We start from the raw sequence: 16,590 nt of genomic DNA on the forward strand, positions 1-16,590 counted from the left end.
GAATAAACCTTAATCAGATTATAATTTCTGCAATTTCTGCATTACTAAGAATACAGTTTCAGACAACACGAACACAAATTTGAACAGAAACATTTCTCATTAGTAAAACTGTGATCACAAACTCACCCAGATTCGGCTTTCAAACCCCACAGTAACATAAACCCCCACTTTCAAAAACAAAAAATCCCAGAATTTCTCATTTCTCATTAATCAAAGAATTATCCAATTTTATGAATGAAAAATAAAATGTAGTAATGGAATTAAAGAAGAAGAAAATGGAAATGACCTCTTCAACGGCCTTTTCTCGAAGAGAGGCAGAGAGTGAGCTACGATGAGCGTGAGAGAGAGGCTGCGATGAGCAACGGCTGAGCTACGATGAGCAACGGCTGAGCTGCGATGAGTGTGAGAGAGAGGCAGAGAGTGAGCTGCGACGGCTGAGCTACAATGAGCGATGGCTGGGCTGCGATGAGCTGCGATGACCGTGCGATCTTGGCTGAGCTGCGATCTAGGCTGAGCTGCGACGTTGACAACAAAGAGAGGCAGAGACGAGAGAGTGATTGAGAGAGTGGGCTGAGCTGAGCTGTGACGGCGACGTCGACGACAGAGAGAGGCAGAGACGAGAGAGTGATTGAGAAAGTGGGCTGAGCTGAGCTGCGACGGCGACGTCGACGACAGAGAGAGGCAAAGACGAGAGAGTGATTGAGAGTGGGCTGCGCTGAGCTGCGATGGCGACGTCGACAACAGAGGGAGGCAGAGACGAAAGAGTGATTGAGAGAGTGAGGAAGAGGCAAAAACGAATGAGAGGGTTTCGTTTAAGGGTAAAGGGATTGAGGGTTATTCAATAAGGATTCAGAAAGCCCAAACGACGCCGTATTAGGGAAAAAAAAAAGGGACGAAACGGCGCCGTTTTGAGACAAAACAAGGCAGCCCATTTGAACCGTCCGAACCGGTCACGGTTCACAGAACCGGACGGTCGGACCGCGGTCCAGACGGTTCCATGCTTTTTTCGCATGGAACGGTTCTTCACCTTAAATGGACCGTAGATGTGAATGGTTCGAGGGTTTTACGGTCCAACCGTACGGTCTGGTCCGAGTTTAAGTTCCATGCCCTGAGCCCCATTGATTAATCAAACCAAACATCACCAAACACCAATACCATTTCACATACATCATTCTTGATGCATGCACAGTATTATGGAACATATCCCTGCTAAAATTCAGTCAAATGTTTATTTCATTTATTTGTCATTGAGAAGCATTACTGTATGAGAAGATCAATCCCTACCATGTATACTACTAAGAAAAATTTCAAGAGGAATAGCTCCATCCCTGACCTATATGCAGCTCGTGCAAGTTATGTGTAGCAAGAAAAATGGCACAAATGCTCTGTCACGAATTTAAGATGATGCTTAAAATAATTGAACTTCCAATTCTTTTTTTTTTCTTTCTTTGCATTATAGTGAACTCAAGTTAGGCCCAATCAATGTTATTATTTTGCTTGAATTAATCTCTTTTGCATCTGAAAGCACATTGGCCGCCATAAGATTCTGAAGGACAAATACAGTTTCCTTTTCTTTCTTTTTTTTCTTTTTTTTAATGATTCAGTTTCCTCTTGCTAAATAAACAAATGTCATTGACAAAGACACTCTTCAGAACATACAAATCTAAGGCATGTTATGTCTATGGTGGCGTTATTTACACACCCTTTTATTTGATTCTGAGAACCAAGTTGTCTTAAGTTGTTCCATTCCATGATGCATTTAGTACCAAATTATTCTTCAAAGAAATGGTATACTTCCTGAAAATAGAAGACTACAAAATTGTCGCAACTTGATTGGCCAAAAACGAATTAACCCCATGTGATAAATTAACTAATTAATTAGCTAAGTTAATTAATTAGATTCAATTACATGCAATACGCGTGGTAGCACAAACAAATCACCAAATAACTAAATGCAGCAAAAATTAAATTTAACATGGGTGATTTGTTTACGAATGGGAAAAACCACCGAGACAAAATCCCACCAGGTGAATTTAAGGTCACCACTCCCGAGAATCCACTATTATCAAAACAAGCGGTTACAAGTAAAGGAATCCCAGTATCTTATACCAACCTACAGTTGAACCTTTACCCCAATACCCAATTGGACTTGTCCTGTAGTGACAATCTCTCCTTTTGATGCACGGCTCTCAATACGTGACTAACCAATTACGCGGATCCCAGTACGCGACTTCAATCACCAACTAGAGAAGGTTGTTAGTTGTAAAGTTCTTCAGTTCATCCATGATGAAGATTCAGAAGATGCTTGGTCACAAAATCCTACAGTGCACAAATACAGCAACTTTTACACAAGAACGATGAATTTGGGCAAATTCTATCTCCAATCACAATTTGCTTGAACAAACTTTACTCAACACTTGTGCAACTTGTGTCACCTTTGACGGCGCTTAAAATAATTATTTTATATGTCTAGGGTTGTGAGAAAAGAAAATCCAAACACATAATCACAGATTAGAGTCAAAACAGAACTGAAAATTTGTTTTTCATAAACCTCGACAAATGCATATTTGTCAAGTTGCTATTAAGCAGCTGTCGAGCCACGGGGCTGGAACAGATCTTCAAGCTTGATAGATACTAGTTGTTGAGCTTTAATGAACTTGCACTTTTAAACTTGAATCTTGGACAGACTTGCATGGCTTTAACACTTGTTCTTGAAACACAGTTTCTTGAAGTATTAAACACAACCTAGATCTACCCAAATACAAGTAAAATGCATTTTGTCAAAGGATTAGCTAATTATATAAAATAGTGACATATGTTCCTAATAAGTGAATCACATATGTCCTAACACAACTAAAATTAAAGAATTTTATTCTGAGTAGTTAATCTCTTATATATAGCCCACCGCCAGTTAATGAATGTTCAAATAGTGTGTAAAATACCTATGACCGTTTAGACCCCCTAATACAAAAATACCAACACAAGCTTATACACAAACAATATATGTGCGAAAAGATCAATATAAGCTAAAACAGAATTGGTAACACAATCTAAACCGAAATTAATCACAACCACAACAGTAATTAAAAGGTAAAGATTAAAGGAAGAGAGATGCAAACACAAAGACAACACAACGATATGTTATCGAAGAGGAAATCGAAGTCCTCGGTAAAAAACTTCTTTGCCGCCCTCCAAGTGGTCAATAATCCACTAGAGAATAAAGTTTGGATACATGAATAGCAGAAGACCCTCCAAGTCTAATCTACCCAGTGCACCTAAGCCCTCCAAGCTTCTTGCTCCAACAAGATTACACCGAACATTGTCTTCTCTAACTTACCGAATCCCGCAATAGCTCATTGCATCAACCAAAAGAAATTGGTCCCTTCTAAACTGCTTTCCAAGCACCAAAATACTTTCTCACAGATATGGGTATGGTGAGATAAGGATTTGGCTAAATGTACCTCTCAAGGATGTATCAATGGAGAGAGTGATAGTAGAGAAATTTGGAGAATCAAACGATGAAGATTGTAGATGAGTCAATCTTATTTTTCTCTAGGGTTTCTCTTTCAGAATTCTCTTTGGAAGTTCTTAACATTTCGTGGGTATAAGGGTATTTATAGTAGGGTGTGTATGGAATGCGAAGAGTCAGTTACAACCAAACAGGGTGTTCTGGCGACTTGAGCACGCGATTGGAAAGAGTCGCGCGCTAACTGCCTTGCTAGACTGGAGGTTTTGTCCTATAGTGCAATAGCTGGCGTGACCCTTCAGCTCCCCTACATACTTCACACGTGTGCCATTTCTGGCGACTTGCTAGTCGCGAGGTTCTTCTTGATTGCACACTCTTAAGCTTTTCTTCACACACTTTCACACACTACCCTTACATGATTCCCACCTAAATACAGGGTTTCTAAATGCTAAATTACAAGCAAATTTGGCATGGAATAAAGCTAACAAAATGATTTAATAAATTCAACCTTACAATCTCCCCCTTTGGCTATTCCGTAACAAAACCCTAAAATAAATTCTAGACTTAATATGTGAGTTGGGAACAGTTGAACAAAACTCACTCACACCTAACTCTAGAATCTATGAAACTCTTGAACCATACAAACAAGTAATTCCTAAAAACAACAACACAATTCGATCATTATAAGTAGAAAACTTGAAATGCATATGGAGCAAGTACAATGCGATCAAGCAAAAGAGTTTAAAGCAATAAAGCATGGCTTGACCAAAAACGAATAATCACTATAAAATAGTGACCACAATGATCATTCATAAAAGAAATGAACATCCGGACATGCAAGCTAATAAGCTCAATGCAAAGTATCATTTGCATGTCCAACACTCAACTGATACAACAACACTAGGTAATTGCATCAAGGATAAAAAAATCCAACAAAAGGCACAAGGGTGATGTACTTAAAGAAATGCATAATATTAACAACAAGTACTAAGCTACAAAGCATGGGTACAAATAAATATTTTAAATAGTTAAGCATAAACATGAACTATGAGCAAAGCAAAAACATAGTTAATATAACACAAAACTCTTTCTCTCTTTCTCCCCCTAGGTGAGGGGTTCCTCTCTCAATCTCAGCATTTTTTGAACATAGAAAGCAACACAAGACCAGGGGGACTTGCTATTCCTAATGAGTTTTTTCTTAAGCAAATCATGGATTTCTTTTTTACAAAATTCAACAGTCTCAGCATTCATCTAAATAGGGCAAGCTTTAGTGGGAATTTTCTTTTCATCAAAATCTTTAACACAAGGCAGTTTGACAATATGTTTTTTTCTATGCCAAAAAGCATTAGGAACATCCGAGCAAACATCATCAATCAAAATCTTTTGAAAATTATCAATTTTTGATTGTAGCAATTTATCAGAAAGTTGTTCAGCAATTCTTTTGTATCGAACTTCTTGTTTAAGGAAATTAAGATGTTTGGTTTTAGCATGAATCAGATTTAAAGTGTCATCAGTATCAATTTCAAACTTTGAAGCAAATTTGAATTTTACTTTCTATCCAAAAGGATCAATAGTAATTCCATCATGCCATCTTTTTCAATAACTTATTTAGCACTTTTGCAATCAATTCGTAACAAAAACTTTTGGTTCAATAAATGACTTTGAAACTTTGAAATACATGGTACTATACATAAAATTTCTTTTTTAATAGTACTATAATTTAGTTGTGTAGTATTCCAAATTCCAAAATAGAAGCGATAAATTTGTTCAGATGAATCTGGGGAGACTAGGAGTGGCAACAGGTCGGGTTCGGGCCGGGTTTTTCCATACCCAAACCCAACCCGTGGGACCCGGCCTATTTACTAAACGGATTTTTTTTCTCGGGGCCTAGATCCACCCCCGCCAGAACCTGTACTAGATTTAGGCCCAATCCGCGGCCCAAATCGTGGCCCAACCAAAAAAAAAAAGAAGAAAGTTTTGAAGCCCAAATGCCAAATCAGTCCAAAATCCAACAATACACCCCATTTTATTCAGCATTCGGTGTGGTTGTGGGGGTGATGGTGGTTTCGGTGAGTCTTGCCCATTTTGGTCACTGATAGGGTTGAAAAGAAATAAACTTTCTGAATGAAACTAAGAAAGAAACTCTCTCTTAATAAGATTCTTATTATCAAAGAAAAGAAATGGAGAGCACAAAAATAAAATACAAAACTCCTATGCTATTTATACTACATAACAGAGCATGTACACGAGCCCAGAAACTGTTTATTATGACCTTTGGTGAATAATGATTTGAGGCTGCAGCAAATGGCTATGCGCTTTTGTGAGGCCGTGAGGGTGAGGAGGCGAGGCGTGACTGCGTGGGTGAGGTTGTGTGTGTGAGGAAGTGACTGAGAGTGAGTGAGGTCGTGTGCGTGAGGCAGTGACTGAGAGTGAGTGAGCTGAAATGGGGGAGTGAGGGTGAGGAGGGATTGAGGGAGGCATGAGTTGCTGCTGAAGAAATGAGGGACTTTAGGGTTAGTTATAGCTATATATATAGGGTTTTTTGGTAATTTCAGGGTAACCGGGTTATATCCAGGCCAGGTTTCGGATTTTGGATTTTTTTTTATAAAACCCAGACTCATCCCTATTCCTAATCAGACTGAGTAAAACCCGGCCCATTAGGGTCAGGCCGAGCCGGGTACCTGCAGGTCGAGCAAAAATTGCCATCCCTAGGGGAGACTCTTTGTTTCAGAATACCACTATAACCAATGTCAGAGGCATCAGTTTCAACAATTTTAAAAGCATTAACAGTAGGAATACCAAGACAAGGTAGTGTCTTGACATAAGATTTGATTTGTTTAATAAGGGAGGTATGGACATCAGACCACGGTGGAGGATTACTTTGTAACCTATCAAAAAGGGGTTTACATTGTTTCCTCATATCCTTGTAAAAATCAGCAACATGATTCAGGGATCCAAGAAACCTTTGAAGCTGGGTTTTATCAATGATAACATCAGGAAATTTATCAGCAAATTAGATGGCTCTATCAATAGGAAGCACAAGAACACAAGAAGCACAAAAATATTATTTTGAAATTATTTTGTAATCAAAGTAAAACCAACCAAGAAGGCGATAGCAACAATTTGAAAATAAATTAATTAAAATAGAACCAACCAAAAAGGCAGTAGCAGCAAGTATATTAAACTAAAAGCTGAAAGTAGTTATTATTGAAAATAGACAACAGTACTTACAGCAGTAGTAGTTACAGGATTTCAACAGGTACAAGGCTTGAAACTAGTTTTAGTTACAAGATTTGTAGGAAAGTAGTAGAGGAAATCCTAGAGGAAAATCCTAAAGAAGAGGAATATGCCTAAAGGAACTCTCCCGAAGGAATTCTCTAAAGAAAATTCTTGTAGAAAATTATGGGTCTTAACATAAGCTTCCAAACATATTTTTGCGAGATGGCTAGCTATTTTAAGTATTTTTTTTTTTTTTTAATATTGAATATATTAAAGGATCTCAAAATGTCATTCATGATTTCCTCACTCGTGAATTCCTACAGTGTCACAATGGCAAGTAGGTGGTTGAAAGACGAACCCTGCCACTGAAAATCCAATTGTCAAAAAAGACCCTTGGAACCCACACCTTAAGTTAAAATAATTTGTTATAGGCAATCAACCACACCTTCAAATCTATTCGATTTTTGATGACTACATTTCTGATGTACTGTAGTCTGTATCTCACACACCATCACATTCGCACAATACACACTATTAGGGGGGTTGTGCCAAGAAGAAAAACTGGGTTCATTGACAGGCTTACAATCCTTCTAGCTAGTCCCAAATTTATCATAAAACTATAATTCCTCCAAGGCACATGGTGCTTTTTTCATGTCAATAATATATCCATCATCTTTTTTCTTTTTTTCTTTTTTTTAATGCTGCATCTATTTTCTATTGGCTCACTATATCATAGTTTTGTGCAAGCTAGGACCTAAATGCTCGCGCGAGCTATGTCTGGCAAAAAAAAGCCTTTAAATGGCACTAACGCCCTGTTCTCAAGTTTAAGATGATGCATAAATAATTGAACTTTGGGACAGGATGCGCATTCCACATTGAACTCTATTTAGGCCCAATCTATGTTGTTATTTGTCTTGAATTAAGCAAATTTGCATCGCAAAGCCCATTGGCCACCACAAGATTCTCAAGGACAGATAAGTTTCCTTTGGTTGAATAAAGTAATGTCATTCATTAATGTAAATGCACAAAGGACACTCATCAGAACATACAAAATTAAGGCATGTTATGTGGATATGGTGGCGTAATTGACGCGCCATTTTACATGATTTTTGCGATCCAACTTGTCTTGGTTTGTACCATTCTATGATACACTTAGCACCAAATGAGATTTCAAAGAAGAGTTATACTTCCTGGTAATAGAAGACTACCAAAATGTCATAACTTGAATTAAAGAAAGCTATTTTAGGAAGTTCATCCCTATATATAGCCTACCGTAAGTTGAACATCTTCACACTAAAACATCACCAAAAGTAAGAGGAGGGGAAAAAAACATAGAAGATGAAGAATCAAATTTGTACCGGTGTCTTTGTTCTCTTCTTTCTGCTTCTTGTTACAAAATAGTCAAGCGTTGAAGCTCAGACTTGCCAGCCTAGCGGCAAGATAAGGGGGAGAAAGGCTCCGCCAGGACAATGTAACAAAGAGAATGACTGACTGTTGCGTGCAAGGCAAGCTTTACACGATTTACAAGTGTTCACCGCAAGTGTCTGGCCATACAAAGGCGAAGCTAACCATCAACAGCTTTGAGAAAGGTGGGGATGGTGGTGGACCATCTGAATGTGACAATCAGTACCACTCGGATGACACACCTGTGGTGGCACTGTCAACAGGGTGGCTATATTACCATCTATGGCAATGGAAGGAGTGTTCAAGCCAAGGTGGTTGATGAGTGTGGCTTCACTATGGGGTATGATGCTGACCTTGATTACCAGCCTCCATGTCCTAACAATATTGTTGATGCCTCAAAAGCTGTGTGGAAGGCCTTGGGAGTACCAGAAAGTGATCGGGGAGACTTGGACATATCCTGGTCCGATGCTTAAATTAAATTCCAACGTATTTTAAATATACTATGCGAGAGTGAAGCTTAATTTGTTGTGATTGTTATGTTTGTGTACATTGCGGCTATTGCCTGTTCAAAAAGAAAAAGATTGTTATGTTTGTGTATAATAGTACTATGAAGCACTGAAGTAAGAATACAGTGATGTTTATTTTTGTTGTTTCTTTGTCTTTTTATATTTCTTGGTTATTCTAAAGTATTTGGTGCACTATATCCTGTAATTATATCTTCAATATACCTTATACAGCATCTATTTGCCCTCTTATTGCAAGTTCATAAAGTGAATATGTATGAAAAATTCTGTAAATGTACCTATGATCTCACCAAATTCATGGAAAAGAAACTTTGGACTTATACAAAACCTACAACAAGATTTCTGCCTTAGATAGTCGTCAGGAATTCATCACCATATTCAACCAATTTGTTGTATGACTTTCCAACCAATTTGTTGTGTGACTTTCTGATATATAGTAGTATGATGTATATAATTTATGGTTAACTTTGCAATCTGCAAATATCACTATCTTTATTTATTTATTTATTTATGATGTTGGTTCCAATTTCTCTCCATTTGAAATGGATCTATTTCATAATTCAAATTAAATATTGCAAATATAGAGGAATAGCTAGTGCCACATCATTTAAACTTTTAAATGATATGATATTAAATCAAGGAAATAATTCTTAATCGTGTAATGGACTTGTCCATTTCAAGTGAAATAGAGTGATCATATTCCTACCATCGAACAAAAAAGTAGCTTTGATAGGGTAAACCTTGAAGAATCATTACATAGATTGCTGTAAAACTGGTTGGCATATTTAAGCCTAATCAAAGGCCCAATTTTCCCTTAGCCCATACCCTAGCCCAAAATTGGAATCGATTTGGTTGAAATACATTTCTTACCTTTGAGGATCAGAAGCTTTCACCGTTTAGCGCAAATCACATCAGAATGGTAAATTAGCTATTTTATACTGGAGAAGCCTTTAAGCTATTCTCAGATGGCTGAGTTTTCGAAGTTCAGGTTAAAGTAGCTAAAAACCATGACCAATTAATATTCCAGAAGCCATTAATACTACAGCTGCTACTTGGGAAGTAATCCACTTTCAACCAGGAACATAAACATGTGGTTTCCACCTTGAATAAACCATCCCATAATATGATATATCAAGCACCAACATAAGAATTTTGTAAACATTGGATGCTAAACATGACATCTATAAATAAATAACTACCATTGAGTACAAAGCTTGCATACACACATCTGTATCAACTTCCACAACCAGACAAAAACAGGAGATAGAACATTTACAATTACTGCCAATTACTTCAAATAAATCCGAGACCCAAAACACACTGGCAGTAGAAACTTTTTACAGAAAATCCCAACAACCTGTCTACAACATGCTATCAGTCCTAGCCGGCAGCCGACGGAAGAAATTAATGGGTAATGATGGCATCTTATGACGAAACTTGGGGTGCCTCATGAAGTAAAACCCCGACAGAAGAGTCAGCACCTGGAAAGGTGTTACATACAACACAATGGCAGCTGCAAAACAGAAGATCATATATATAAATGTGGCACGAGGATCTCGCCAGCTTAGGAGGGCCTGGACACGCTCCAGTTGGGAAGCCACATCACCCACAACAGTCTGAATTTTCCCGGCCACTATCCTTAGCCGATCATACCTTGCCCGAACAATGTCAGTACCCCGACTGGTTGGAAATGCATCAAATTCTTCATCAAGCTCATCAGGGTGCACTGCATCTGCATAAGAGATTCTTGTGTCCATGTGAGGAGGGTATCTTGGGCGGTACCGGAAATTCCAAGCTCCTATCACGAACATGTATAGAAAAACAGTTGGCAGAATCAGCTCTGGGAAACACACCAGCATCACAAAGAGAACATGTACTAACACCGTCGTGATAGGGTTCTTCCACATGCAAACATCACCAAACCACCTTCCAACTGATAATAATCCTGAGAAAACTGTCATCAACCGAAAAAAGTTCGCCTTACTACGCCTCATGCTCCAAAGATGAGAGTTTGCATCAGACATGTACTCAACTATCTCCTTCCTAACAGGGGGTTCTGCTCGACCAAGCCTAGCTGCCACTATGTTTACAGCCTGGTGACGCAGCCATTCCTGCTGCATCACACTCAATGGCCTTACGTAATGCATCTTTGGGAGAACAGGTCGAGTGTATATAAACATCATGTTCATCAGTGATGTGCATGAGAACCGTATTGCTAGATGTATTTCACCCATTTTTTTGACACCAGAGGGGTGAAGGACTAGCAATGGATACGAGTGAGTGTAGACTCGGCCAGTCTCAAGAGTAGAAATTCGAATTCGAACTTTGCCAATTTTCATATCTTTGTTACCATTTGAACCACCAATCAGGCTGTTATCAAAAACTCCCACACTGAGAACCGTGGCCGGATCATGGACTTCCCAAGTGTACTGCTCATTGTACTTTGGGCTCAAGCTGTTGACTATCGTTCGAGTCCTGACCCACTTGTTCCCATACTTTGCTACACAATAAGTGTCTGATGTGCCCTTACCATCCCTTGTTTTCATAGGATGGAGCCCACCAGCATTCAGAATGCCAAGTTCCAAAACACCTATTGATTGCTTCCAAAGGGGCTTTGCTGAAGGTCGGAGGTCACTGCTGTAGTGAGTCGGCTCATCCAGCACATGATACCCTCCATCAAGACAGATACTGACATGGAGTCTACTAAAGAACTTGTCTTTCTCTTTCTTTCCATGATCTCCATCCATTGCGGCTGACATGGACTTCTCAATGTTGACCCATTGGCTTCTGATCATTCGGTTATCAGCACGCCTCTCGACTCTGTTCAAAGGTATAACAACCCTCCCAATGGTCTCATCTTTGTTGGAACCTACACGATCTTCAATTGAAAGAATCAGATGATCTTCAAATGGTTCAGCAGCAACAAGCATGAATTCCTCATTCCAGATTGCATTCGAACCCCTAGCTTGAACCACTTTTGTCTTCAATGACTGACCACCAATTTGTACCCTAACATATGCATCCGGAAAACGAGACTTTTCAGATACAACCAAGTCTTGTGCCTCAATTACATTGACACGAACATACCACAATCTTGGTGAATGGTAAACTTTAGAGCGGAGATGTGAGGAGAAGGCTGAAGAGCCATCAGAGGAAGTAAATGTATCTGAGTGCCAAGCATCAGGAAAAGCCTCATCAGCTTGTGTGCCATACCAGACAGCAAGCATCAGCTCCCCCGCTTTCTTCTTCTCCCCACTCTTGTCTTCAAGTCTATACCACTCTGGAGCCAAAGGACTATCAGGTGGAACCCGTGTAGGAACTTCATTGAGATCAAACTTCAAACGCCCAACAAAATCATCTTTTAGCATATCCTTGTCCTTCACTACAACATCCAGGCTAGACCACTGTATGTTGTCCTTAGCAAAGGCAAACACCTCATTCCACTCAGGATTTTGTTTTTTCTCAAAGTGCTTTGTAATTCCTTTGAAGTTCCCAAGTTTTACTTCAACAAAAGGGTCGAGGCTTCCTGTCACATCCTTAGAAGGAAGATCACGAGCTTTCACAACACGTACAAAAAGGTAACGTATTGGTTCAACAAGATCATATGTGCTGGATGGCCTATTTGATCGTATTACTCGCCCCCCAACAACCCGACCCCCTCCAAGGTGAGGACTTGTCTCTTTAAGTGAATAATCGTCAGATTGTGATGATGGACCCGAGTACATGTGAACAACTTTTGAAACCTGCGGTTCAGATTTCATGGCTTGCACCCCATAGTCGAAACTTGGCTGGGTTGACATGGGGGGAATGTTAAGCTGCTGTGGCCGTGCAGGATTTGGATTAGGAAGGTGATGGAATGTGCGTCTTGACTCGCCTTTTTCATTGGAGGATGGTTTTGGAACAAAACTAGGAACTTGTTCGTTAGGGCCTTGACCTTGGATTGGACGTGATCCTGAATTCAGAGAGGCTTCCATTGCAGGAAGTGGATTTGAAGATCGTATAGAAGGGTCATCAGTTACAAAGACTTTCAGACCAAGCTCTCCTTTTACACGCGACAAAAAGCTTTTTTTTTCCAGAGGGTAGTGCAAAACAACAGCATCAGAATATGGCACAAATGATGTCCCTGTAAGACGAACCCTTCCGAGGAAAGATCTGCTGTTGTTGGCCTTATTATAGCTATAAACATAAGCATCAAGGGTGAGGTTAGAGAGGTTATTTGGATCAGAGACATTGAAGTAAAAGCTTTCATTCCAAACAGGATTCAGGTCTTTTTCTTTAGTAGTGGTACGAAATTTTTGTCCATCAAAGTGGAGCTCCACATAAGTATCAGATAAGCCTTGCCCATCTTTGGCTATAAGGTCATGGGCACTCACAACCTCAATCCCTAGTTTGAGATTACTCATGGGTTTTTCAATTAGAATTGACAAGAGACTGATAAAAAAAATATAGCAGAACTTGGCAGGGGAGACGGAGAACCTGAAAAGGAAGGAGCAAACAGTTCAATATTGGTCAAAATAACTGACATAAACAGTCACAATTCGCACAAATGGATTTGAATACTAAACAGTAGAACATGTTAAAATTTAAATATCAACCACACTAACAAAAGAGAAATTTGTTTTACCTAGTATACCTACCATAAATCAATATTCAAGATGACAGTGATCCAATTCAATATCTTTGAAAAGAAAAGTAAAGGGTACAGGTTGAAGATATTTAAGTTAACCATGAAAACCATGGAATCTAAATGCAACTCAACTTAATGTAGTACATTTCCAACTATCTAGAGTCGATACATTAATCCTGTTTGCCATTTTGATCAACGAGGGTGCACATTTTCTGTTAATCCAGAACCCATAGGTCTTCTAATACTGTCTCAAGCTCGTCATTTATTACCCCTAAGCTGATGGGAAGCATGAACTTAATTATTTAATCAAATCTAAAGCTCCTGCTCACAGTGTGAGCCCATACTCAACCTCAATGAGTAGGGCTAACACCTGGAACTTTTTAACTTTGAATAGGAGGTTATAGAGTGACGATGCCATGATAAATTACATTTTTCACAAATTACTAGGCTGGTGGGAAGCAATAAATTTAATCATCCAATAATCTAACCCCTTGTATCCATACAGTGTCTTTTCCTGATTCCCCAATTATCTGACCAGGAGACAGTGCATCAGGCATAAAGTAAAGGCAAAAAATTTCATGACTCCTTAGCGAAGTTAACAAGATTCGAGACTACCTTGACCCCTTTTTTTTGGAGCAAAAAAACATTTTAAGACTACTTAACAAAGGCATTAACTTCCACACACAATTATTGTAAATTTAAAAATTATGTAGCAGAATATGGGGTTCCAACATAGAATGTTTTCTCTTACAATAGTTTCTTTTGATTTCCCTCATACTTTTCAGTAACCAAAAGTATCATATATTACCATGAAACTCCTAAGAAACATAAGAACAAAACAAAAACTGGTAAAAAAAGGGTGATTTAAAAGATAATAATAATAAATCCATAGGTTCCTTTAAAAACATAAAGAGAGCAAAAAAATTATGCATCTTTCACTTCAACAAAGTCCACAAAAAGCTTCAATATTCTCTAGCTTTCTAATGGAACCCACGGATTACAATAGAACAAATTTTTTAAAATGAACATAAAAAGGAATAAGCATCAAAAAGCCCTTAACTTTTCCTTTAATTATTTTTAGATTCCAACTACAATAAAAAAGGAAGACAGGATATACAGAGTCTTCAAAAAAGATCTCATTTTTCATCGGAACAGAACGGAAAAGATTTTTTCCGATTCTCTATCGTGAATCCGATCCTCCAAAAAAAATTTAAGAAATTAGTGAATACGCAGAAGCAGAGAACCTAAAATCAATTTTCCGGGAAAAACTTTTTGCTGAAACAAACAGATGAACAGACAACTAATCTAATCCATCCCGTTATTCAAAAATTCCAGGGAATACTAAAAACCCAGAAGCCAAAAGCTACCTTTTAAAGAAAACTTTATACCCAAAAACAAAATTTTTTAACTTTTCACAAATGGGTCAAAGAAACCATTTAGCTCAAAAGTCCAAACACAGCATATTACATATACCATAAAACAAAAACAACAAGCACACATACATGCATACAAAGTCATTTACAGCTGATTAAATTCAAACCCCATGTGTAAAACAAAGTTAACGATCATACCCAGAAAGAAGAAAAGGCAAACGCACCTTAATTAGAGCTACAGAGTTTCACTCAGGAGATGAAGAGATAAGCTCAGAGAAGTTGACGTTAAGCTAAGCTGAGCATCAAAGACTCAAAAGAGCCTAATATGTAACAAAGAAAAGAAGCAGAAATGAGAGCTCAGGAACTTTTCCGAGATGGTTCAAAACGAAAAGAGAGAGAGAGAGAGAGTCGTCGAAAACGAGTAAAATGGTTCAAGACGAGAGAGATAGAGAGAGAATATTGATTATATGAACAGAAAGGTCTTGGTCTACTTTGTGAATGGTGTGTGTGTAAGCGATATTTGTCATTTTGTCTTTGTTCATTTGTACTTTTGTTTTTAAGGCAGACTAAATGCAAAAAACATATGGAGACGTATTTCTAGGTAATCGTGAATGTACTGCTGTGCATGGACTCGCTGCACTGGTCAAACACGTGTTTGAGATTCTCTCCACCAATAAGATTGTAAGATTTTAACTTCCTTGCTAAGGCTTAAATTCGGAGTTAATACCTTCTTCAGTTTTGCTGGATGCACCATTCGCCAATAATATATCATGGCACTTTCGCAATTTTTGCCACATCTGCATCATGCGACAAATTAAAGTTTGTTGTCTGTTGTAATCACATAAACTCACTATTTTTGTTACCAGTCACAGTCTAAAAAGACAGTTGTGTTAAGGTGTGTTTAAAAGTATGTAATACATTATCCGAAAAAGAAAAAAAAAAAAAAAACACTTGTACTGTTTTTCATTTAGTGAGAGACACCTAACAATTCTCATAAAATTTCACATACTCTTTTACTTAACTTGTGACTTGATTAGGTTACTTATATATGAGACCACTATTGATACTTGACGCAAGGCAATTCAATAGCCAGTTGGCACATGTATAAACTGTGGTAATTTGTACCTCTAGACTTTTTCCTCCTCTAATAATCACTTACATAATTTGGGTCCACCACAGCACAATAAGAAAAGATAGTGTTGTGAAATTTTCTATAGAAAATAGACTTAACAACCTTAGGCCCACAAATAATGTTAGGAATAGACCCAACTACGTACACACCCAAGTCTGCTATATGCTTAAGTGTCACATTTTGATTAGTGCACCTATTTTTTCCCAACGAATACCCATAGTAGTCTAGTGTGTAAGTACTAAAATTTACTCACAAGTTGACAAGCATGCTGTGAAATTGGTGTGTCCATAGGCTGTAGACCCATATAAAAGAAGGAGAAGATATCTCGTGGAGCAACTCCATGAGATAATATATTTTTTTATAGTAGGTGGGACTCATATGTAGAGTTCTCATATGTTGTAAGAGAGTAACTTCATGGAGTTATCCCCTAAACTAATATCCTGACCTACAAGCATTTCATAGGGGAAAATTAGAATTAAATATTAAAAATTTATATGAAAATATGTCATTTTATTTAAAATTTTAAATTATGTGGCACAATATAAATTGTTACATATAAGAAAGCACAAACTATTTAATTGGGTTCATAAACTATAGGCCATAAGTTATTTTTATCCCCCTAAAGCTTAAAGTGATCATTTTCAGTAACATTTGACAAGATTAGCCAAGTTCCTTGTTACTACTTAATTACAATTGTCATTTGCATGTTTTAAGTAGTAAGGGTCAACAATAACCTCTTCTTTTTTCTTTTCTTTTTTAATAATTCAATACTATAATGAGGTAGGAAGAATTTGAACCTTGATCCTCATAATAAATAATAACAAGCTATACTATTGAACTACAAG

General features: G+C 38.0%; 1 protein-coding gene and 1 pseudogene across 1 annotated transcript; one reads left to right on the top strand and one right to left on the bottom strand.

The window, feature by feature from the left end:
* Nucleotides 1–8,023: 8,023 nt before the first annotated feature.
* LOC115955260 lies at nt 8,024–8,562 on the top strand (annotated as a pseudogene).
* A 1,145-nt stretch (nt 8,563–9,707) lies between these two features.
* On the bottom strand, nt 9,708–15,151 carry LOC115955127 (FT-interacting protein 3-like). The gene is made up of 2 exons (XM_031073177.1): nt 14,838–15,151; nt 9,708–13,089 (listed from the first exon to the last, which is right to left on the bottom strand). The coding sequence occupies exon 2, from the start codon at nt 13,014–13,016 to the stop codon at nt 9,975–9,977; it is 3,042 nt and encodes a 1,013-aa protein (XP_030929037.1). The 5' UTR covers nt 13,017–13,089; nt 14,838–15,151; the 3' UTR covers nt 9,708–9,974.
* Nucleotides 15,152–16,590: the final 1,439 nt, after the last annotated feature.

This window comes from Quercus lobata, chromosome 8, assembly GCF_001633185.2.
Source record: "Quercus lobata isolate SW786 chromosome 8, ValleyOak3.0 Primary Assembly, whole genome shotgun sequence".
In the NCBI taxonomy this organism is placed as follows: Eukaryota; Viridiplantae; Streptophyta; class Magnoliopsida; order Fagales; family Fagaceae; genus Quercus; species Quercus lobata.

Excerpts from the sequence above, each read along its gene's own strand:
- LOC115955127 (XM_031073177.1), bottom strand. The coding sequence starts at position 13,016 with ATGAGTAATCTCAAACTAGGGATTGAGGTTGTGAGTGCCCATGACCTT.